This window comes from Thunnus thynnus, chromosome 13 (assembly GCF_963924715.1).
Source record: "Thunnus thynnus chromosome 13, fThuThy2.1, whole genome shotgun sequence".
In the NCBI taxonomy this organism is placed as follows: Eukaryota; Metazoa; Chordata; class Actinopteri; order Scombriformes; family Scombridae; genus Thunnus; species Thunnus thynnus.
The window spans coordinates 24695596-24719140 of record NC_089529.1 but is presented as its reverse complement, the minus strand read 5'-3'; the positions used below and the strand labels follow the sequence as shown (position 1 = coordinate 24719140).

The window sequence follows — 23545 nt, the reverse complement described above, 5'->3', positions numbered from 1 at the left end:
GGTCCCGACCAATGCTGCTTGCATCTTTAATTTAAATTTATGTTTGCAACTTTCAAATAATTGAACACAATCACAAGGCATGGTCTGAATGTCCAAGCTGCGTTGCTAGGAGACAGCAAAGTTTACTTCCTGTCAGCTACTGAAACATGGCAACAGGACATAAGTTAGGACCCATTTCATTTTTAAAATATATGTCATACAAAAAGTGCTCTGTTTGGTGTGTTGTGATACAACTGACAATGTGGTATTTAAAATAATTCATGGTAATAAAATAAAGTTTCCCATGTGAAATAAAGCATCAAATAAACTTGACTCACACTGACTTTGAGAACTTCTTCATTTATTAAAGGTAGGGCGGTGCTGCTCTCAAAGAATAAAAAATCTTTTGGTCATGTTTTAAAACATTAAAAAAAAAAAAAAAAAAAGAAGATACTGATTATCTGAAAATAAAAGTCATCACATAAACCACCAAATTGACAAGGACTGTACATTTGTACATAGAAGGTAGCCAAACAGGCGTCCCTATGAAAAACGGCTAGTTACTGAATGACTAATCCAAAACTGAGAATTTCAGCTGGCTTCAGTAAAACAACTTAAGGTTTACACAAGAGGTTTGGTGACATATATCAACATTTATAGAGTGCCAAATAGAAAACATTGACCAGGGACCACCTACTCATCATTATGTCCTCACATATCCATCCCAAACTGGTGTTCAGAATCAATCAATATTCATGGCAGGAGTGTCAGAAATAAATGCAATGACATGAGAACATTATAACTGATTTATATAGAAACGACTGGAATGTAATATTTTAATGGCACAGCTGATTTTACAACACATCACGGGCACTAATCTATTGCACCAAAAATTTAGTTTAAAATAAAAGAGTATTCATTTCACAAGCTTCTCACACATAAATACTCACTCAATTCATAAACCCCACTTTGACATCCAGGATAAATGTAGGCCACCCATTGTTTGCATTTTGATTTGTAATCAGAGTCTTTATTGCCACAGGCTGATGTAGAGTTTGTTGGTTTAGTGTAATTAACACTGTAATTTCAGCAGTTGGTCTGGTGGTCAAACAGGAAGTAAGTAGATCAGCTTTGTGCTGGTTAAAGCCGTCAGACAGACAGTCAGGGGAATTAATATTTTAATTCCAGACACTTTCAGAGCAGGACACCTGGTATTAACATGCAATCTGTTACTGAATATCTCAGCTAGATAAGGGTAAATGCAGGTTGTAATAGGAGCTCTATCAAACTAGCCAGTTCAGATCTGGAGTTGTTCCAGCTTGCATTGTGATTGGACCTCAGCCACATGGACCAGTGTGTAAGATTTAGGGGGATCTATTGTGGATTCTGTGGCAACGTTCAGTTGAAATCCAGAATGTAATGTGTTGTTCATAGAGGTGTAAAGTCAAGCTGGAATTATGCTTCTCCAAAGATGTCTCTGATGTGAACACTTTCCATGTCCACAACACATCATATTATAAAACAATAAGCCATGAAAACGTCTCCAAGTGACTCTCTAGAGAGGAATAATTCCAGTTTAAGGCTGTGGAGGTTGAAAAGTTGAATGGTTATCTGGGTTCATATCTTGTTTTTACTTGCAGTAAACCATCTTCTTTCCTTAACCTTAACCACATGGTTTTAGTTTCCTTACAAGGGATCTCTTAATGGCCAGTATGAACAGGAGGAATGATTACAGCAAGCAAAACCTGTTTCAATGTAAACTGACATTTGTGAACTTATCCTCTTTACCATAGCTGAAACCCATTTTGTGTAGATAACAAAATGTCTTTTTTTGGCACCATCTAGTGGTGACATAAAAAAAGACACTGTTGCAATGTATTCATTTTACTACAAAGAAAAACCCTCAGAATATTTCAAAAGATGTTATAATCACATGAATCACAAGAGGAGGTGTTCTGCTGTATGTAAATAATGAAGGAGGTGGAGGTGAAGAGTAACATGATATGAAGTGGAGCATCAGGGCTGTCTGTAAACACCTAAGCATCATTTCAAGCCAATTATTTACCAATTTTGATACAAATTGTGAATTAGAGTAACTTTTAAACCGTATGTCTTGTCAGCTGCTACACAAAGAAGCTGACTTACATTTTTGTTGTTGAGTGACGTACCTTCAGTTTGCATCAGTAATATGTGGACTCAAAGATTTGTGGTTGTAAAATATATTCTGTCTAGATTTTCTGACTGGAACACAGCTGATCTAATGGCTAATCAATGCTGATACTTTGTGCATCTTCAAGTCTTTTCTGTGTTTGATGTTTGCTCACTGGGTGTTAGGAGAGAAGAGGAGTATGAACACGAGCCAGGAACACGGAGATCATGGCGCTGACGCTCAGCAGAAGAACCACAGGTGTAAGGCTGCAGCTCGAGCTCACAGCTGGGAAAAGAGGAAATAATTACTGAGGATGCTGTTTTTCTTGTGTTACAAAATGTAATACTACTTAGCTTGTAGGCTGCAACTAAGGATTTTTTAAACTATCAATCAATCTGCCGATTATTTTCTTGATTAATTGTTTGGTCTAAAAAATATTGGGGAATAGTGAAAAGTGATCGTTATAATTCCCCAGAGTCAAAGTTGACTTCTTCAAATGTCTTGTCCAACCAACAATCTAAAACCCAAAGATATTCAGTTTACTATCATGTATGACAAAGAAAAGCATTAATTCATCCCATCTGAGAAGCTGAAACCAGTAATTATTTGGCACTTCTGCTTCAAAAAATGACTAAAACGCTTATTCAGTTATCAAAATAGCTGCCAATCAATTCTCTGACCATTGACGACATATTAGCATCTTTACTGGATACTGAGAACTGTGCAGAACTTTGGAGAAAACGCTGTGTGTTCGGTCTGGACAGTTGTAACACTAGTTAAACCCGATGTGCTACATACAGACCCTTAAAATCCCTTGTCTGTACACCTGTGTGTGTTATATGTGTATGCGTGAACTCACTCCGGCAGCTTTTCCTGTCTCGTTGCAACATCCCAGTCACACAGCTGCAGACTGGACCAGTCCCCTTACTGGTGCAGATCTGCTCACAGCCTCCATTGTCCTCCGCACACCAGTCCGCTTCTGAGGACACATCAGAGTGGCGAGTCATGAAAATGAATAGCTTTGAAGGGTGCGGGAAAAAGATTTTGGATTTAATAATTTCTATGAAGTTTACAGTGAACATGGACAGCATCGTATCTGTCTTCCAAATGTCGGTCTCTTTCTGGGATGAATCAGCTGGGGGGAGATTATTTTTTACACATTTCTAATGAGAATGAGTTGTAATATGAGAAATTAAATTATGACTTTCTGATATGATATAATATATGTGCTGCAGATGTCAAAGGAAAACCCCTATGTGGTTTGTTTCCTCTAGTTGCTTATTGCATCAGTGAGCAACAAATCACTGGGATTTTATGCGTCATTTTAAACGAACCAGAGCTGACTGTTCAAAACATTGGGTGTAGTAAACCTTTTTGGAAATGCGAGAACAAGTGCCACATACAAATCTACCTCTGAACAGTAATTTGACTGTTTTTTTGTCTAAACCAATCACACAAAGAGTCAGAATTTAATGTTAAATCCATATAACACTGCAACTTCTTTTTAGGTGATTTGGATGTTTTAACACAAGCCGACAGATTTCCGTCATTTCCGAGTTCAGCTAAGGAAACCTTTCAAACCCAAACTGGATGATGTCAAGAATTCATTCATCCATTGATCATAAATTAACAAATGTTTGTGTCATGTTTTGACTGACAACTATTGATACATGTACAATGTAAAACACTGAGTAAGGCAAAGCCAAAGAACGCTACAATGTAAAACAGTATTTTTACACTTTCACAACTTGCCACTTACAGTATTACAGACTAAAAAAGAAGCTGTTGTTGAATTATTATTAGTTTTATCGTTTAGTTTTTTGTGATTGGTTTAACTAAGGCTTGGGTCTCAGTCAGTGACTGGTAATGTTACACAAAGCATATTTTACTGTAGTTTTTACTGTTAATATCACTTGACTGCAACTTTCAGGTGTCCTTATATACAATTTTAATGCCTGAAAATTTGAAACGAGTATTTTCTATGGTGATGGAAAAATTTCAGATTTGCCTGTCACATGTGTTTACTAGAAACAATGAGCCACTAAAACTCACTTCTCTATCTAAAGCTAAAACCTGAGAGAAGAGCAAAAAACTATTTGGTCAGCTCGTTAAAGCAGAACCTGATTCGTTAAGTGAGACCATACTTACCTCTCCTTCTGATGGGTCCCACACTCAATATGTGCTCTTTATGGTCACTGTCCCCAGAATACATTCTTCTCTTGTGTGGACAGTTCTGGATGTACAACACACATGCATTACACAGCAGACATGTTTCATCACCACTTTGATTTATGACACAGGTTTTTTTTTTAAATTTCTCACCACTTTGCAGGCGTTTGTCTCTGAGTCACACAGGGAAACGTCACAGTGGAGGTGGACCTCATCATAATCCCCAATGAACTTGAAGACGGTCACATGGAAGCGACAGGTGAGTGATACACCATTCTCTGCCATACCGATGGTGTTGTCCTTAATGTTTGGACAACTGGAGAGATTCAAATATTAAAGAAAAAGAACGTTTTTTAAGGTAAACTGTCCTGTTGAGTGTAGGACTTTATCAGCGACCGCTTTCACCTCCTATTGCAAAAAATAATCCCTGCAACTTCCAGCTGTGTTGTTAAAGATACAGCTGCAAAACATTCTCATTTTTTTTTAACTTTTTGTCAATGTCATTGGACTGTTTTAATCACCACAAACATAACTAGACTGTTAACAAAGAGCACTGGAGCCAAACATGACAAACAGAAGTTTATTGTCTATATTCTCATCACTTGATGAAGAGAAGCTAAAAATAACTTTGTGTTTTCTTTTAACCTGTAGCTGTTCTGCTCTGTTTTCACTCTCTTTATTTACATTTACATGTCTTACCTTGGTATGCTGTATATTGTTATTTTCAGAATAAGTTACACTACTCAGAAATGCCATGATGTGGCATGTGAGTGGTACTATACATGCTGCAGGACTGTTTATATATACAAAAAAGAAGTTTTAAGCAATTTTATTTATTTTTTTGCCTGTACTGTATGTCCATAAAGAGAGTGTCAGTGTTCCAGGGATATAATAGTATAGTGTTTATTAGACATTCTGAGCCTTAGCTTTGTTTATTGAGTTATTGATAGTGTAAAATGAAAAGATGCATTTAATAGATGTAAATTACAGTTGTGTGACACTGCACCTATGGCAAAAAATAATGATGATTAAGTGGTCGAAATCCAAATTCACCACTCTACCTGTACCCTTCTTGCTGCATATATTAACCAACAAGTGAATCCCAAAGATGTTTTATTTTCACTAGAAAATAGCAATAATTATAGAAAAGTCTGAAAAATAAACCTTTTGTGTAGTACAATATGTTTTATATAATTGCAAGTCAAATAGGGCTGCAACTAACAAGTATTCTCATTATCGATTAATCTTTGGATTATTTTCTTGATTAATAATCGATTAGTGGTTTGGTTGATAAAATGTCAGAAAATGGTGGAAAACATCAATCACTGTTTCTCAAAACCCAAGGTGACGTCCTGAAATGTCTTTTTTTGTCCGAAACAATAGTCCACAACCCAAAGATATTCAATTTACTGTCATAGAAGATTAAATAAACTAGAAAATATTCACATTTGAGAAGTTGAAATCAAAGAATTTTGACACTTTTTTATTAAAAAAAGACTAATCGATTATCAAAATAGTTGGCAATTAATTTTATAGTTGGCAACTACTCGATTAATTGACTAATTAGCTCTAAAGTCAAATATCTTTGGCTTTTGGATTGTTGGTTAAGACAAAACAAGCAATCTGAAGACGTCAACTTGGGCTCTGCAGTTTTTACTATTTTCTATAGATTTTATAGGCTTAACAATTAGGTTTAAAAAAAAACCCCAGACATATTAATCAATCATTTAAATGATTGTTAGTTGCAGCAGGAGAAAAGTCTGCATGTGTGATGGGTGTTGATGTGTGTGTGTTGGTCCAAGACAGAAAAATCCTCCAGCCTACCCTCTTTCTATGATGATATAGCGGAGTCGGTCACTGCTGTGACGGGACGGCGTGGCCCAGCACATGTTCACTATGAGGATGAGCTGGTTTTCATCTGCCCCTTCCACAAAGACACCCACAAAGAGAATGTCCCGCGTACTGAGCACCACCTCCCCCTCCCTGTACGGATGCCGGTATGAGGAGTTCTTATATAGAGCCATCTTGGTGATGAAGTTTCCTTCCTGGGTTGGTAGGGTGAGGTTAATCACACTAGAGGATGGTAGAAAAATTAGGGCAACATGAAAAGGAGGATTAGAAAAGTAGCCAGTTGTTGTGTTGAGCCATAGCATTTTGATTTATTTAAAGGTAACATACTACAGTTAATCTTTTTTTTTTCTCTGAGTAATAAAACAGAGGTGGATGTCTGACCTGAGCATGGGTTTGAGGACAGTCTCCAGTGAGATCTTCAGGTCCAGTTCATAGGCGCAGGAAAACTCCACATTGATGGTTCTGTCTCTGGTGATGACGTTACCAGTGTTGTTCACACTCTCTATCCACACAGTGTTTTTGTACATAATGTGTGTGCCATTCGACTGTCACAGAGATAAAGGGATATTCAGAGCATTGACCAACAGCAAACAAAGACGCAAAGATGCTGGAAAACAATTATAATTTGATAGTACACTTAAAGTTAAATACATTTATTTACTTTCTTTCTGAGAGTTAGATGAGAAGATTGATATCAGTGTCATGTCTCTGCGTTAAGTTCAGAGCTGGAGTCAGGAAGTGGTTAGCCTAGCTTAGCATAAATATTGTAAGCATGGGTAAACAGTTAGGCTGGGTCTGTCTAAAGTTAAAAAAATGCCCACGAAAACCTCTGAAGCTCACTGATTAAAACGTATCTTGTTTGTTTATTCTGTACACAAACAGATATATAGACATGGCAATTTGGGGTTTTAGGAGTAACTAAACAGGCAGGAACTATTTCTTGGCAAACAGTAGTTAATCAGTCCACTCAGTACTTCTGTGAAGCGTCTGTGGCTATAGTGTAGGCTGCTATATACAGTCGGTGAGCATAGGTTTTGGTAAACTTCCCTCACGGGCGAGGCCAGCAGGAGAAACATGACTGCGTGTATTCAGTGGGCCACATACCCCTGGAAGTAAACCTGGACACTAGAAACATTTTTGGCGTATACACCAGGCAAGCAATTCTTATTGGACTGAATAGGTGCCATTTTTGGTCTGGTATCCAGCTCTTACAATACATCCACAGTCCCTGTACAGGGTCAGGGGTTAGGATGTTTTCAAACCTGCCTGCCTGAGAATTTGTCACAGTCACTGTGTCCATCATTGTTTGCCATTGTATATTTATGGCATGTAACGTACCATTAAATTTTGTGTATGGATTAAACCAATGAGATACAAAGTGTTGAGTGTGCTTTAGAGGTGCTGGTAGCTATATTTTGTCACTACAGACAGAACCAGACTAGCAGTTTCCCCCTGTTTTTAGCCCTATGCTAAGCTAGGCTAATTACACCCCAATACAGACATGAGATATCAATCTCACTCTAAAAAAAAAAGCAAAAAGTTGAACTATTTCTTTAGAGTTTGATTTAAATTGCGCCCTGAACAGAGATTGGTCTAGGACATATTTAACCTAGCTTAGCATAATTTAGCATAAGGATTGAAAGCACAAACTTCTAGCCTTGAAAAACAATGCAAAGTAAATTTTTCCTTATTTGTACTTTAAAGGCCAAATTCAACAAAGTGGCACACTATGTAAAATGCCATGTGGAGATGATAAAAGAGACCATTTTATTAGCAATGGTTACTTTAAGGACAAGAATATACATACTGTAGCACCTTTTAAAAATGCAAGAATGTCTGAAGTTAAACAAGACCTTCGAGTGAGATTATTATGGATGAAAGTTTGGTAGCCCGTCATCTAAACTGGTAAGCGGTTGAGAAACCAAATGGGGCAAAGAAACAACGTGAAAAAGGGGATCCAGCTAGAGAGCAATCAGCACAGTCAACACTAATATAGCAATGACGACCATGAATCAATATGTTAGTTCACTGACCTGTACGATGGAGCCGCAGTGTCCTTTGGTGTTGTTGATGTGGAAGGAGATGAAATCCTCTCCCTCGATGCCATTGCAGTGCTCGTCGTTGATCCTGACGTCTTCCCGTTCAAAGCCCAGCTGGAAAAGCTTACACTTGGAGATAGAAACTTCCATCTGAGCATGTTTACATGTCACCTCCGCCTGGATGATGTCATCATCACCTGCCAGAAACAGACAGACATCGACACTGAATACATGTTTTTGGATATTTATTTATATCAAAATGGTTAAACTCATTATTATACATATTTAGCCTTTACTTGATGACATTTAACTGCTGAATAATTTGTAGAAGTATGGTGGGATTTTATTTTTAAAAACTGGGAGAGTTTAAACAATATGTGTGCAAATTACAACAGCAGTGTGATTTTAATATGAAATATTATGGAAAAGCATCATTTTGCAAATTTTAACATGTACAAACAAGTTCACAAGCATGGATTCAGTAAAAACAAGTGACGCAGTGTTAATGGGTTTTAGACTTAGAGGTAACTGATCAATTACCAAAACCTATAGAAGATCATTTGAGACAGATGACTCTAAATTTTAGATCATTTGAGATTTTTAGAAGCTTATAATGTTTAATATGGTTATTTCTGAGAATAATTTAAAGGGAAATGAAAAAAGAATTGATCAGCTATCATCAATAGTCTGGCTGAATTGCCATTTTGTCTCACTGAATACATTCAGCCTGAAATCATCTTCATGTTAGCCAAATTTTTTAGGAGGTTGGGTATTTTGTTTTCACTTTTGCCCCCAGTATCAGTATTGAGTGATGTATCCATCCTGCAGATGTGATAGCAGTTGCTAGGAGACGTTATACTTAACATTCTTCATGATGATGGAAGTTCAAGAGTTACTTCCATAAGTCGACTTACAACAACTTGCACAGCTGCTATTTTATTTTTTGCAACAAAGGTACAGGGTTGGAATTGAACTGCGGTCACTGTGAATATGTGGCACACGTCCCAACCAGCAGGCTACCAGGATGCACCGTCTGTCTGCATTTTTAATAGACCTGGTCTGGAGCCAGGCTACATATGAAAAACAAAGCCCAGGAAAATGCAACAGATGCTAGGTAAGGTAGTGCTTAAAATATTCAATATTACCTTCTACTCATTTCCATTAAAATCAGGCCAACAGGTATGCCAACAATAATATATTTCAGAGTTTGTTAATGTCAAAGTATCATTTACAGCGTACTCAAACAGACAGGATTAAAGCTGGGGGTGGATGATATGACGTTGGTGCAATACGAAGCACTCACCTCCAGTGCTGGTGGGTAACTCAGGACAGCCACAGAGGTCGCCTCCGTTCTCCAGCTCACAGGTGAAGTTTGTGCAGATCTCTCCTGCACAGGGGTCATAGATCCATTCTGCTAAAGACAGGTCCACACACAATGTTAGCTGTCACACACAAGGCTTCATTAAACATACAGTACATAGGGTACGCTAAATAACCAGTCAAACTGCGGCTGATGCAAAAACATTGTTTAAAATTGCAGTTAACTTTTGTGGAAGTGGTGCGTATTGTTAGAAAGAAAAAAATGTTAAAAGAAAGTGGAGTAGTTTGTCTGTTATTTGAAGTAAAAAATGAGAGTTTGTCCAAAATCACAATAGGCCTAACCCTTACTTTAAATCTTATGCCAAGACTAAAAAATAACATAACCAAGTGTTTGGAGAATTTGTTGAGGAAGCACAATCTGGTGGCCACAGTAGAGGCCAACATGGCACCCTTAAAAACTCAACACAGTCTTAATCTTTATAGATTAATTATTAATTAACTTTAATAAGATCCAATATTTTCACCTCTAGTAAATCAGTTCAATTCTGTCTTTAGATAATACGGAATATAATATAATACAACAATAAAAGGGAAAGTGGTAGCATTAATAGAGTGGAATATTCATATGTTACCTGCAGCTAAATTAGCCTGCTGCTAGGAAGCTAGCAAACAAAGCTAAAGACCTACAGACTGTTCAGGTTAACTTCAGCTAAGCTGAGAGTTTAGGGCTAAAAACAAGACTGAGTCAGTTACCTAAATTGCACAAATTTTGTGAAATTTGTGATGTCACTGCAAAAATAAAAATATATGTATTCCTCTCTTGGTCTTATTGTTTGGTTGTATTGCATTACAAGCACATGAAAGAATGAATGAAGTGTTAACTACATTACACACATTGCAGTGAGGGCATTGAAATCAGTCACCTTTTCAGTTGTAGCTTTAAAAATGTGATTTACTGTAGGGGAGAACGAGGTAAATAGAGCCAGTGGGTAAAATGAGCCACCCCCTTTATCTAGGTAACCATGAGCAAAAGTAATCATGTGATCACAAATTAAGAAAGTATAGTTCACATCACTCAATCCATCTTGGACTCAAGCACATGGAGAGAGTGATCAGCCAATGGTCATGCCAAGTGAATTCATCATGTTACTAAAGTTATCAGTCTTGTATCTTAATTAAAATAGATACGTTTTGGACATTATTACATGTTAATTTAAGACAATGTAAGCAACAAAACAAGGTCATAAACTTAGCATAACTGTGGATTTGAGCCACAGTTTTGTCAAAATGGAGGTTGTGGGGTAAAACGTGCCAGTGATGTTGGGGCAAGATGAGTCAATGGCTGAATTTACCCCCCAGAATTATTTTCTGATATTCTAGAGACTAGAGACCCTGTTCATGTTAATGTTTGATCACGGTTACAAGTTGCAGAGGTGGGCGTGGTCGGTGTTTAGCTGCAGGAGAGAGAGGTGTGGAGATGGCTCAGGAGAGCAGTGCCAGGTGAGTTGATTAGCACAGCTGATGCTGGTTAACTAATTTTACTCTCCTTTTCAAATGCAGTAGCCTGCTGGAGCTCAGATGGCTGCACACACACGAGACAGACAGGCCGGCTGTCAGGATTTGGTTGGCGAAAGCTGGAACTATTATTTGGGGAGCCTGAGGGACTCCAGGGACCAAACCGCATGTGCCAGAAGAAGCCAGGTTACCACAGGCCCATGGTGGCTATTGTTTATGTGGAAACGTGTGCAAACAGCCGAAAATAAAAGGAGTTCTCTGTGACCCACTTGTCGTATTGTTGTTCTATGCCGAGGGAACACACGGTAGCAGCGATACGTGCTACACAAGTATTACAATGTTGATGAATAAATACCTAATTGTTGACTGATGTTAAGTTTAAGCCACATGCAAACATGCTGTACATACAGACGGGTGGCAAATTAAAGGAAAAGCCGACATAAAGTGTCTTAGTAAGGTCAATACACCTTGGCATTGATTCTACAAGTCTCTAAACTCTACTGGGGGGATGAACACCATTCATCCAAAAGATATTCCCTCATTTGGTGTTTTGATACCAACACTGAACTTCATTCAATATCTCTTCAGAATAGCAAACTGGGAGATCTGGACTTGCAAATATGTATTCTGGATATTGCAATAAAACTCTGAAAGACAACTTTCTCTCTGTGAATTCATCTTAAATTTCCACTACAGTCATCCTGGAAGAAAAAACTCCCATCAAGGTAGAAATGTTTGATCACAGGATAACGCTGATCACTCAGAACAACTTTGTATTGATTAGCAGTGACTCTTCCCTCTAAGGGGACAAGTGGACCCAAACCATGCCAGCAAAATGCCCCCCAAAGCATTACAGAGCCACCAGATCCCCTAACTGTAGGGGTCAAGCATTCAGACCTGGACCAGGTTTTCCTTTAATTTGTCACCTGTCTGTTTACACAAAAGCACATTTACACACACATTCTTTCTGTGGCTAACACACAAAGATCAGTTTAATTTTACTGAAAAGTATGAGTTTTTGCCTTTGTTAAATTGATGGCATTAATAAAGTTCAAAATTATCTCAAATTTGTTTGATTTTGTGTAATTTTTATATCAGTATTTAATGGTAACACTATTTACCCATAGAGCGCTAAATTTACCCCATCCCCATGCTCATTTTACCCCAACCTTGGGGTAAGTTGTGCCATAGGACCAACTTTTTTTGATGGGTCATTGTTCTAAAACCATAATAATTAGATAACTTGTTTTAATTTCCATGGGCACACAACAACCTGAGGTATATATAGTAACTATTATTTGAAACAAATACACTTTCATTTTGCAGTAAAATCATCAAATGTAAAAAGTGGCTCATGTTACCCCGTTCTCCCCTACAGAGACTTGAAGTGCCATGTGTGTATGTATGCCATGTGTCTGAGAGGCTGGTGCCTCGCGGTGCCCTTACAGCAGTTCTCCTGGGTGATCCACTTGGTGGTGAGGGTGCCCATAGAGCGGCAGGCCTCGGCGTAGGCTGCCAGCGAGCCACAGACCTGAGCCTTACGGTGATTATAGCAGCCGTCCAGGTAGCAGGACTGGTAGAAGGGTCGGGGATCCAGAAGGCCGTGGCACGGCTGGAAGAAGCCCTTCAGCTGAGTTAACTTCTGGCAGGCGTCTTCACCCTGCAGCGCCAGCACTGCTGTGTTGTCACAGGACTGGGCCAGAGCCACATACTGGGTCTCATCACAACTAGAGAAGAAAGACATCCCACCATCAAAGTTAATATTTCATTTATTATCTGTTATTATTTTCTGCAAATACTTGCTGAATGAAGGCACAGAATACACGGATTCAACCGATTCAAAAGTATCCAGTGGCAGAAATGAGGAGAACTAATTATCCAGATGTGGCTTTTATGTTTTATGTTTATAAAAAGATGAAACAATATACTCAAAATCATATGTTGGCTACCAAAATTTGGATCACAGATTTAAAAAACTATGAGAAGAATATTCCAATAACATCTTTTACTAAACAATAATCACATGTTGCATTTCAAAACCGTCTACAAATTTCATTATCACAAATGTCTGTGCCAAGCCTCACCCACCTGTTCTGCATACCGTTGGTCTTCCAGCTCTGGGCCAGCTCTAGGGCGCTGACAGCCGGCTTGCCCCTGGAGGTTATGTAGTCATCACTGGGGTCTCCGTTGAAATTGCCACAGAGGCCACACACCTTGTTCTGAAGCCGCTGACCCATTGTGATGCTGAGGGTGTTGAAACTGTTATATCGAACCTGGATGTCCTGGGGCGTGTCGATGACAATAAAGCCTTCGGATGTGGACAGACGTGTCATCAGCCCTGTCAGAAACGGTACTGATACTGGTGTACCATTGACCTGTGAAGACAGAGGAAACAGATATTTTTAGGTACTTTTAAGATAGGAGACACACACTCACAAATTACTATTATTTCATTCATTGCAGTAAATAGCATAACATGTCATTACATGCTAAATTCAGACAATTCTCTACTCTCACCTAAGGTTGGTCCAGTGATAGTCTGAGTTCTGTTTGCAGATTTGATTGACATAAAAATCAGCAACTAGTTTGAAAATCAATTAATCATCATGAGTCATTTTTCAAGAAAAAAATGTCCAAATTGTCTGATTCCAGCTTCTTAAATGTAAATATTTTCTGGTTTATCAAGTCTTCTATGACAGTTTGGGTTTTGGACTGTTGGTTGGGACAAAAGAAGATTTTTGAGGCAGTCACTTTGGGCTTTGGGAAACAGTGATCAATATTTTTCACAATTTTTGGACATTTTATAGACCAAACAACTAATCTATTAATCAAGTTGCAGTCCAGTACAGTTGAGTACAGTACAAAAACTCTCACAAGCAACAACTTAAAACTATATTTGGCTCTGTTATATATTGTATTCAATATATATTACAAATCTATTAGGGAGTCAGTGAAGTGAGGATGGAAATAGTGTCATATACTCAAATGTCTTTTTTGTGTTTTGTGTTTCTTTTGTTCTGTTGTTAAGAATTGTAAGTCTGAGAACAAGACATTACAGTAATTTAATATAAAGTACATCAATGCAAGAATAATGGTTATGACATGCGGCAGTGTTTAAAAAAGGCAAACACTGTAGAGAGGGAAAAACTTTACAGTATGTTTGTTAAAAGTGAGGAAGGAATCAAATATGTCACCTGAATTTCTGCAAGCTATTGCAATTACCAGGGTGACATGGGTGTTTTTTGGACAATATAGAGATATACTGTATGTTTCAACTTCTGGCTGAGATGTAACAACAAAGGAAAGGTCTTCTGTCATCTGCATGAACTGATTTCATATTCTCAAAAGATATAGCTGAGCAGTGTACTGTATAACAGAAAACAAAGACAGTGGCGAGAAGCAAAGACTGTGACAATCTGAGATGGTGCTGTAATTACTCTGTGTTCTGGTAATTACAGCGTGAACTACTTCAATGCATTCTCATTGATGCCAACATAATTTGGTCTTCTTCAGGCAATTTAGAGAAATGCGGTCAGTGACTCTCACAGATTGAGCAGGATTAAGATTCATTGGGAACCACAGTTAGAGGCAATCAGCAGGTCATTAACTACCTCTGTGAGTGCACTTTCAGTGGAATTATATTGTCTAAAGCCAGAACTGGAGGAGCTCTAAAAGACTATCAGTGCCAAGGTAATTGGTAAATTGGACTGTAAGAACTCTTTCAAGTATTTGTGGAAAGAAAAGAGAGATTTGAAATGGATCTGTTTGTTTAGTTTTTTGAGAAGAGGTTGGATAATGGTGTCTTTGACGGCAGATGGCACACAGCCAGAAGAAAGTGAGGAGATTATCAAGTAAACAAAAACATCTCCTAATAGAGATAACAGGTCAATTAAAGTGGGACTATGTGGCATTTGAAAGAAGACATAAAACATACCCTTACAAACGAAAATTTACCTCAATTGACCAGTAGCTTATAATGTTAGCTAACTTTACTTCTTTACTCATGGTATTCTTAAACTGTGTTTTAGCCTTTACTATTTACTGTTGTCCTATAATTGTCACCACAGTGGTTGCTGTTAAATTACAAAATTAAGCAGAAGTGCTTTAAAGCTAGTCTGGCCTTTTAAAGTTGATATGGCTGACATGCTAGAAAACCATTGTCTGGTTATACATCCAGCAGACACAGAGCAACATTAGCATTAAGTTGGAGTCATGTTTTGGTCAAGTGATGAACTTAAATCTATTATTCATTCTTGTTCTAGCTTTGTTTTTGTCTCCACCAACTCCTGAGAAAAATATCTATGTCTCTGGCTGCTAAATGCTCCACCAGGTTTACCAGCTAGTCACTTTGTCTGCCATTTGGTGGTACTGGACAGTGTAGTGTACAGTTGGTTAATCTGAGATTTTGGCTAGAAATATCCACCTGCTGTGGCTGAAAATGAGGTTGATGAGAGACTGAGCCAAACAGTAAAGTTGCGAGCCATGAAACCAAAACACTGAGGGAACTGTAGCTGTGGGGAAGTTCTCTGTGGCTTTGTCGCTACGTGCAACATCTTTCATATTACTCTGAGGAATTTGATCCATTGGTAAAATGAAAAAAATGATTAGCACAGCTTTAAAAGTTTGGCAAGAGGTCTGACAGGTAAATTAGCTTTAGAGCAACAAAGTTCACATACGAATTTAAATAAGAAGTCAGGTGAAGAGTGTGGTTAGCTGTTTCCTGTAACATCTACTGTAGTATTGATCTAATTTTAGAATAAATGCTATATAGTCAAACTCTTTAGTAAAAGTTATAGCAAGGTCAGTCTGTCATTTCCAATATCTGTGTGATATACTGTCAAACTCAAATGGTCCAGTGCTTCTCTCACCTTGACAGTGCTGCCAGAGATGAGTATATTCTCCTCATTGATGTAAAGGTAAACATGAGAGATGGTGGTGAGGTTTGGCGTGCTCCATTTATCAAAGTTAGCGATGAGCTGGAAGGAGAGGTCGGGCAGCTTGTGACAGTTTGTGGACAAGACGAAGGAGCAGGAGGCTGGGAGCCGCAGCGATGCCCCATCGAAAGTCCTGAAGACTCCACCGCCAGATGCCACACAGTGTTGGGAGCGCCGTGCAAAGCAACCCCGCACTCCATACCGCAGGGTGCACTCTTCTTCTGCCTTGCAGCGCCTTGGGTCGCACTGGATCAGGTTTCGTCCGATGCACTGGCAGCGTTTGGTACAGTCGCTGTTCCAAAACAGCTGTTTGGGCTAAAATAAAGAGAGATTTCTTCGATTAAAATCTAAATATCTATATCTTGATACTAAAATTCTGGTGCAACCTTGCAACAAAACTGATTTAACAATCCAGGCATGATATATTCATGCAAAATGTCTCCCAACTGACATTTAACAAAACTTTTCAGTTCAGCGTTTTATTGCAGATTTGTAATGCCAGCCTGAGTTAGCATTTACAAAATGTTGGTATCACCATCATCATAAAAGACCTTTTAATAAAAAGCCTGTTTTGGCTGCATATATTTAATAGTTAGATATAGTTTATTCCATGTAGTGCTAGATGTCAGACTGACCTCATAGTACTTGCCATCAGTGTAGCAGCCACAATTTTGAGGCAGGATGCAGCTCTTGCCATTGAGCACATAGCCCTGATCACACTGGCAGCCTTCCACACAGTCCTGGCTGCAGTCCCTCTGGCCACGGGCTGGGGCGCACTGGGGCGGGCAAACCGACATGCAACTGGAGTAATGGCTGTTAGGTGGACAGCTCTGGACTGGGAGTAGGCAGGTTGGCAAAGAAATTAGCTAAGGATTGTACAGACTACATTGTACACACAGGAAATTTTCTGGTGTTAACAGAGTGTTGATTTTTCAGGGGTAATTATTTGTGGACAAGTGTTGACTGGAGAGTTTGTCCATTTTTAGCGCTTATGTGGCTTTATAGCAGCTGTTTCAAGGAATAGTTCAACATTTTGGGTTATATGCTTATTCGCTTTTTTCCCTGAGAGTATAAACTAAGAAAAGTATAGAAAATCACCAGCCACATCCTTTAAAACAGTGGAGTTGAATAGAATTGTTTGTAGTGCTCCTTGCACTGAAAAATGACATCAAGTAATGTGTCATAGGCACTATTTCTTTGATAGAAAGTTGTTCTAGTGAAAATTGTTGACAGTGTGGTTTGTGGCTCAATCACAGTAACAGGGACATTGTTTCTCAAAAGACATGATGCTAATGATTTTTAATGTAATTTGAGCACCACAAATGAGATTCCATTCACTTCCATTGTGTTGGGATGGATACGGGAATCTCAGAGATAGATATCTTAAAACTTGCCCAAATAAAGGATTATCTGCATGGGTAGATACTATTAGAGTTAAGTGAGAAAATATGTTTTTTATTGTACAAGAGGAGACCATTGGACCACCAAAATTCAGGTCAGCCCAGACTTGTACTCACCACATGGTGTATCACTCCTCCAGCCAGTAACAGGCACTCCTTGGGTCTGACAGGTGCTGGCATAGATCTGCAGCCAGTTACAGATTGTATCCTGAGCTCCCTGGTCCAAACAGGTGTCCTGCAGGCAGCTTTGATAAAAGAATGCTGGCGCCACCTTGCTGTGACAGCGTGCAAACAAACCTCCTCGATCCACAATCAGCCCACACAGCCTCACAGCCTCAGCATCCACAAACACATACAGTCCATCTCCAATGTGGAAACGTATGCCCGTGTTGACTTCGTTCGCCCCATCATCAGTGCCTACGTTCATGTTGGCATCAGCCACCATGACAGGGGCATCGTTTAGCGCACTTTTCTCTCCCAGGCCACAGCGTGGGCAGGAGTCTCCGCAGCCCACCTGGCAGAAGATGTCCCTCTCTGCCCAGGCCATACCCCAGTCAGTGGTGGTGAGGGTGGGTGGGGATAAGGGCATGCCCTGGCAGAGGCCGCAGGAGGTGTTGTAGAAGTCACGGGGTAAGGTCAACACAAGGAGAGTGTTCCAGTCAAATGCCACCTTCAGGCCGAAGTCTGTCTCCAGGATGAGCTGCAAGCCCAAAGTGAAGATGTTGACCTTTCCTGGTCCCAGCTTCAGAGGAAGGTACAAACGCTCCTTATTCACCTGCATGAAGAGAGATTCAATAAAAGTGTGTCTAGTTGGAACAGGTTTAATTAACTCTAGGATCTCTCAGTTGACACACTCACATAAATCTACAGAAGCATTTTAACACCAATTTATATTTCTAATCCAGCTAACCTTCCTGTTTTCAAAGTATGTGGGGAAATCCAGATGACCACTGGATAACGTTAAGACTCAGTGAAAGAGTGTTTCTCATATAATCTAATTGTATAAGAGAGAAAGAAACAGAGAGCGACACAGAAAATGAGAGAAAACGTGTGTGTGTGTGTGTGTATGTGTGTGTGTGTGTGTGTGTGTGTGTGTGTGTTTGGTTATGTGTGTAAGTGTGTGTCATTTCTGTTTCTCAGATCTTTGAGTCGGTTTGTGAACCCAGTCCAAATGTCGCTCAGGGTCAGGGTTTTGTCTGAGCCAAATCCAGCCTGATAAAAGATGCCCATTGAAATTAGATCCACCTTAAGCCAGTCAAAGAGGAATTCACTCTCTGCCTGGTTATTCTATCGGCTTGATTAGAAATAACATTTCCTCACAAATACAACAACTGCGACCTTCATGGGTCATGCAAAAAAAAATTGGTCTTAAGATATGAATATTCATAGTATGAACCAGGCCTTATAGCAAGTTATTCTCTTACATGAACACAATATACATACATAATTATAGCTCTTGATTCATTTACTGTTATCTCTGTTCATGCACTCACCGTGACAGTGTTTTTGTAGCTTCGAGACACTTCAATCTCGTATTCATAGACCTCCAGTACAAAGCCCCTCACCCAAATTGCCTGACCTGTGTCCCTTTCCTCATTACGAGCTGCCAATTTAAATTGAGGAAAGGTTCCACTGATGGTTGGCGGGTCCCTGCTGTCTCTTCCACAGCTGGTGGTGGCCATCCTAAGAGTACAAGAGCTCTGCAGCTCAAATGGAACGCCACCAAATGGCAGAAAATGTCCATAACCAGCCACCACACACAAGGCCTCAGTGCGTGGCTGGCAGAAATATAGGCCATCAGTCTCCTGGCAGTACTCCTCAGGGTGGCAGGGTGCGAGCTGACAGTATACGCTGTTGTCAGAGCCATTGCAGTAGCAGCGTTCCTGGCACTCCCAGTCAGTCCAGAAAGTCTGATTAGTGGCCAGCTGGCGCCCATGGCTCATGCAGCCACAGTCGCTACGTGCCACACACAGGCCATCCCGCAGCGCAAAGCCATCCTCACACTGACATCCTTCCTGGCATGGCAGAGGGCACGGTTCCTCAGGTTCATCCAAGTTGGAGCAGGTCAGAGGGCAAGCGCTGGTGCACTCATCAAAATGACTATTCTCCGGACAGGGAAGAGCTGAGACAGAGGAGAAAGCCACAGAGAGGCCATGATCAATATTAAAAGAATAGTCTACGAAAAAGCTTAATTTTTTTGTATCAAACACTCATCCCCCTGTAGGATTGGTGGCTTTTGTTTTTATCTCCAGTCAGCTTGGACTCCCCACAGTTACAATGGATTCCAATATTGAGGTAGTAAATGGCACAAAAATAGTAAAAATATCCATCCATGGCATAATTCACTACTCCACTGTCTATAGGCTCCATAGGCTCAGTATGTCCCCATATTTGTCAATATGAAAACATGCTATATACAAAGTTTTTGTTTGTCGCTAGCGTGATTAGTTAGATAATTTGATTGCTAAGGACAAACATGAGCTTACTAAACTAGCTGCTAAATGCTGTGTATTTAGCAAAAATCTGTTTTTGGGGAGCCTACTTACTTACTAACAATCAGCAGAGAAGTGGATTATGCTGACGGGGTCGTTTGAGAAGTTTCTACTGACATTTTGAAACTGGGTTGCTATCGGAATCTGAGTATGAATCCGAGCTGACTATGGCTGCTGTTTGTCAAGGAGCAAGCTTTCAGAGCCACCTTCCAAGTCTACAATGAGTGAGCAGTGTTATATTCCTTTTAAAGAAGAGGTAAATATTAGTTCATCACTATAGAGCGGTGTTGGAGTAACAGCAGACTTTTTAACTTGTCAAACACAGGTGTAACTAATAAGACAAACTTCTATACTGCATTGTAATAATTGCTAAAACAGAGCCATCATTGACCTGTTACACCTGTGATTATCTTGCTATGACAACTCAAAATTTCTGCCGTGAAAAAGGTCTATGAATCTGATTCATTTGAGAACAATAAGGAGTGCTTGGAGACTATCAAGATTTATTATGAAAGGAAATGGACAGTGTTTTGTCAGGGATGAAAATATATATATTTTTGGCTTCCAGAGAAGATATGAAAGTAATAGTTTGGGGACTGCTTCTGTAGAGGAATTTTAAAAAATGTAAAAAAAAATCATCTTTTCTCATGTATCACAGCCACAAATTGCTAGCCAAGTTTTGTTGAAAAGATATGCCTACTAAAAACTCTAAAGCAGTCTTGGTTCATGTCACAGTGAGAGAGTAGCTTGATTGCTAACAAGACACAACATGTAAGTAAGACAGATTTGAATTTGCTGAAGGCATATCTTTTTGTTTTTGGCATAGCTAGGCTTGCTGTTTATTTCTGTTCTGGACATACAGAGTTTATCTTTTATCTCACATACCAAACAACCAAAATGTCACTTCACAGCCAAATAAAGTAAAGCTATATCTACTCACGGCAGTTGGTGGCGCTCCTCCAGGAAGCAAGGCCTACTTGAGCATCCTGACAGGCAGTGGCATAAGCATGCAGTGAAGAACACAAGGCTGAACGGTTCCCTTCCTTTACACACATGTTATACAAGCAGTTCCTGAAGAATGGTGATGGGTTGACCACTGCATGACATGCCAGAAAGGAACTATTCCCCGGATCGTTGATGTTGCCACACATCCACGGACTCTGGTAGAGACGCAAGTCTGTGCACATTCGATACAGGTCATCACAGTCACCATTACAAGTAAGGTCATCAGCAATGGCCCGCCAGCTCTCTGTGAACTGTTCAGTGGACTCCGCCAGGCGTCCATTAGGGAGGCGAAAGTCATCAGTGGCATTGCTGTTGAAGACACCACATAGACCACAAGTAATATTGTAGAAGAGGGTAGAGAGGGAGATGTTGAGGAATCCCTGGCGTGTGTAGTGGACACGAAGAAGACCGTGGGACTCCACCACTGTAGCATTGCCTGGCGCTCTGTAGATCATCATTGTCTCCATTGGATGTACATATGGGAGTGCCACTGGCTCACCATTCACCTGCAGCACAAAAGGGTATCAGCCAAATGTTCAACAGTAAAAAAAAGTTTTTGCTCTGTAAAGAATGTACTAACCTTCACTGTTTCAAGATCTATCCCTCCTATCTGAGCCTCAACATTAGCCACAGTAACTACCACAGGTCTTTTCCAAGCAGGGCCTTTATTCACCAGCCGTCTACCCATCTTCACTTCCACCAATGAACCATTTGCTGGCACAGCAGCACACAGCTTCAGCAGGTAGTAGGAGCTGTCATCTGGGAACAGCAGTAAGGCGCCATCAAAGGAGGATGTCACAGAGTTCTGGGTGATTGAACACACTCCCTCCCTCCGAGGGTAGCAACCCAGCAAGCCCACCTCCGCCACACACACCTCACCCTCCTTACAAGACTCGTTGAAGCAGGAGACTTCCCCTGCAGCCCCGCAGGTGCAGCGGAGGGTACATTCACCTTCTTCGCCGCTGGGGCCGGCCCAGAAAGTGTCATTACGGGGGTAATACAGGCCGTTATGCTCACAGCCACAGTCTTCACGCCGTACGCAGCGGCTGCCACTGAGAACATAACCTGTGTCACACTGGCAGCCCTCAGTGCAAGGGTGAGCACAATATAGGGGAGCGGTGAGGTCTGAGCAGGAAGCTGGGCAGGCGCTTGTGCACACCTGGTAATGGCTGAACTCAGGACATGACAAAGCTGAGAGCCAGTAGGAGAGAAGAAATTAGGTGAGATGACATATGAAAACTAAGTGAATTAATGTAAGTTGAAGAATCTGTGTAAACTGAATCTCACCGCAGAAGGTTCGAGATCTCCATGGTCGCACTGTGACACCCAGGGCCTGACAGGCCAGAGCGTAGGCCTGGATGGCCTGGCAGAGTGTGGTGATGTTATCCCTGTTGCTGCACATGTCATATACGCAGCTGTACACAAAGGCTGTAGGGTCCACTACAGCTCTGCAGTCCCTAAAAGGTCCATCGGTTTTGTTGATGAGCCCACAGTAGTCTGAGCGGAAGTAAAAGGCTTCTGTTTGTGGGTCACACACACTGCAGTTCTGGGCGCAGCCATCTGTACACCTCCAGTCTGGGTCCTCCGCTCGCCAGCTGCCCCCTAACTCCACCACGCTTTCTGCCAGGGAGCCATCAGGAAGCACAGGGTCATCAGCGGGGTCATCGTTATAGTTACCACAAAGGCCACAAGTGTTGTTGAAGTAGGAGCTCGGTAAGGAGATGGATGCATAGTGTTGGCCGTCATAGGTTACCAAGAGTCCAAAGTCTGTTTCTAAAGCAACGGCAACGCCAGACTGGTACACCCTGATAGCACCAAGCTGGAGTTGGACTGGTAAAGTCTTCATCAAGCCATCCACCTAGAGAGAGGAACAGAAGACAATTCTGAATGGGAACAATGGATGATGGAAAGATAAATTATTGCCAATAAGCGCCAGTTTTGAATGCTACTCTTGCTATTTATTAAGACTAAATTCTCAAAACACATGTCCTAGATCTTCATCTTGTACTTGCATCCAAGAGATAATTAGTGATCTGTTTACTGCCCAAACCACTGTTCCAAAAGTTCCCAACCAAAAAGCAAACACAGGGTAAATTTTCTGGTGACTCCTGATACAAAGGGGTCAACAGATTCTCACCTGGACTGTTCCAAAACTGCCTTTGGGTAACATGACTCGGTGATCATACACCTCCACTGTGACATCTCTAAGCCAGGAAACTGAGGCGACCCCCCGGTTCTCATTTTTGGCCTCCACGCTGAAGAAGGGCAGCCCCGCCACCTCCCAGCAGGGCCGAGCAAGCAGGTAGGAACAGGTTCCCTGGAAGTGGTAGAGGAAGCCATCGAAGGTGTGGTAATGGGGGTCGCCAAATACCACACAAGTGCTGGTGCGGATAGGCTGACAGTAAAAGGCCCCTTCCTGCTGTTCGCAGGTCTCCAATTGCCCACATGGAGCCTCTTGGCACTGCACCTCGTTGTCAATATCAAGGCAGCGGCATCTCTGTGAACATTGGTCAGACAGCCAGAAGATTTCCCCTCGTCTGTAATAACGCCCTGTAGAGGATGTGGGAAACAGACAGATGTATTTTAAAAAATACAGTTCTGCAAGCCACTGAAGCATGTCATTCAGAAATTTCATTAACTGCTCTTAGCATTTACTGAAAATAAGAAAAACAGAAACTTGTATGGACATTAC

General features: G+C 40.6%; 1 protein-coding gene across 1 annotated transcript in view; it reads right to left on the bottom strand.

The window, feature by feature from the left end:
* Positions 1-266: 266 nt before the first annotated feature.
* The window catches only part of tecta (tectorin alpha), a 53232-nt gene continuing 29953 nt past the window's right edge, over positions 267-23545 (bottom strand). The window contains exons 16-33 of the mRNA XM_067609169.1: positions 22991-23403; positions 22141-22711; positions 21434-22044; positions 20789-21359; positions 18850-19478; positions 17474-18131; positions 16592-16791; positions 15891-16271; positions 13111-13397; positions 12469-12749; positions 9491-9601; positions 8182-8384; positions 6530-6693; positions 6122-6370; positions 4451-4613; positions 4277-4361; positions 2988-3107; positions 267-2413 (exon numbers count right to left, since the gene is read on the bottom strand). Of these exons, the coding sequence (XP_067465270.1) occupies positions 2310-2413; positions 2988-3107; positions 4277-4361; positions 4451-4613; positions 6122-6370; positions 6530-6693; positions 8182-8384; positions 9491-9601; positions 12469-12749; positions 13111-13397; positions 15891-16271; positions 16592-16791; positions 17474-18131; positions 18850-19478; positions 20789-21359; positions 21434-22044; positions 22141-22711; positions 22991-23403 (5801 nt within the window). The 3' untranslated portion in view covers positions 267-2309. The remainder of the gene's footprint in view (positions 2414-2987; positions 3108-4276; positions 4362-4450; positions 4614-6121; positions 6371-6529; positions 6694-8181; positions 8385-9490; positions 9602-12468; positions 12750-13110; positions 13398-15890; positions 16272-16591; positions 16792-17473; positions 18132-18849; positions 19479-20788; positions 21360-21433; positions 22045-22140; positions 22712-22990; positions 23404-23545) is intronic.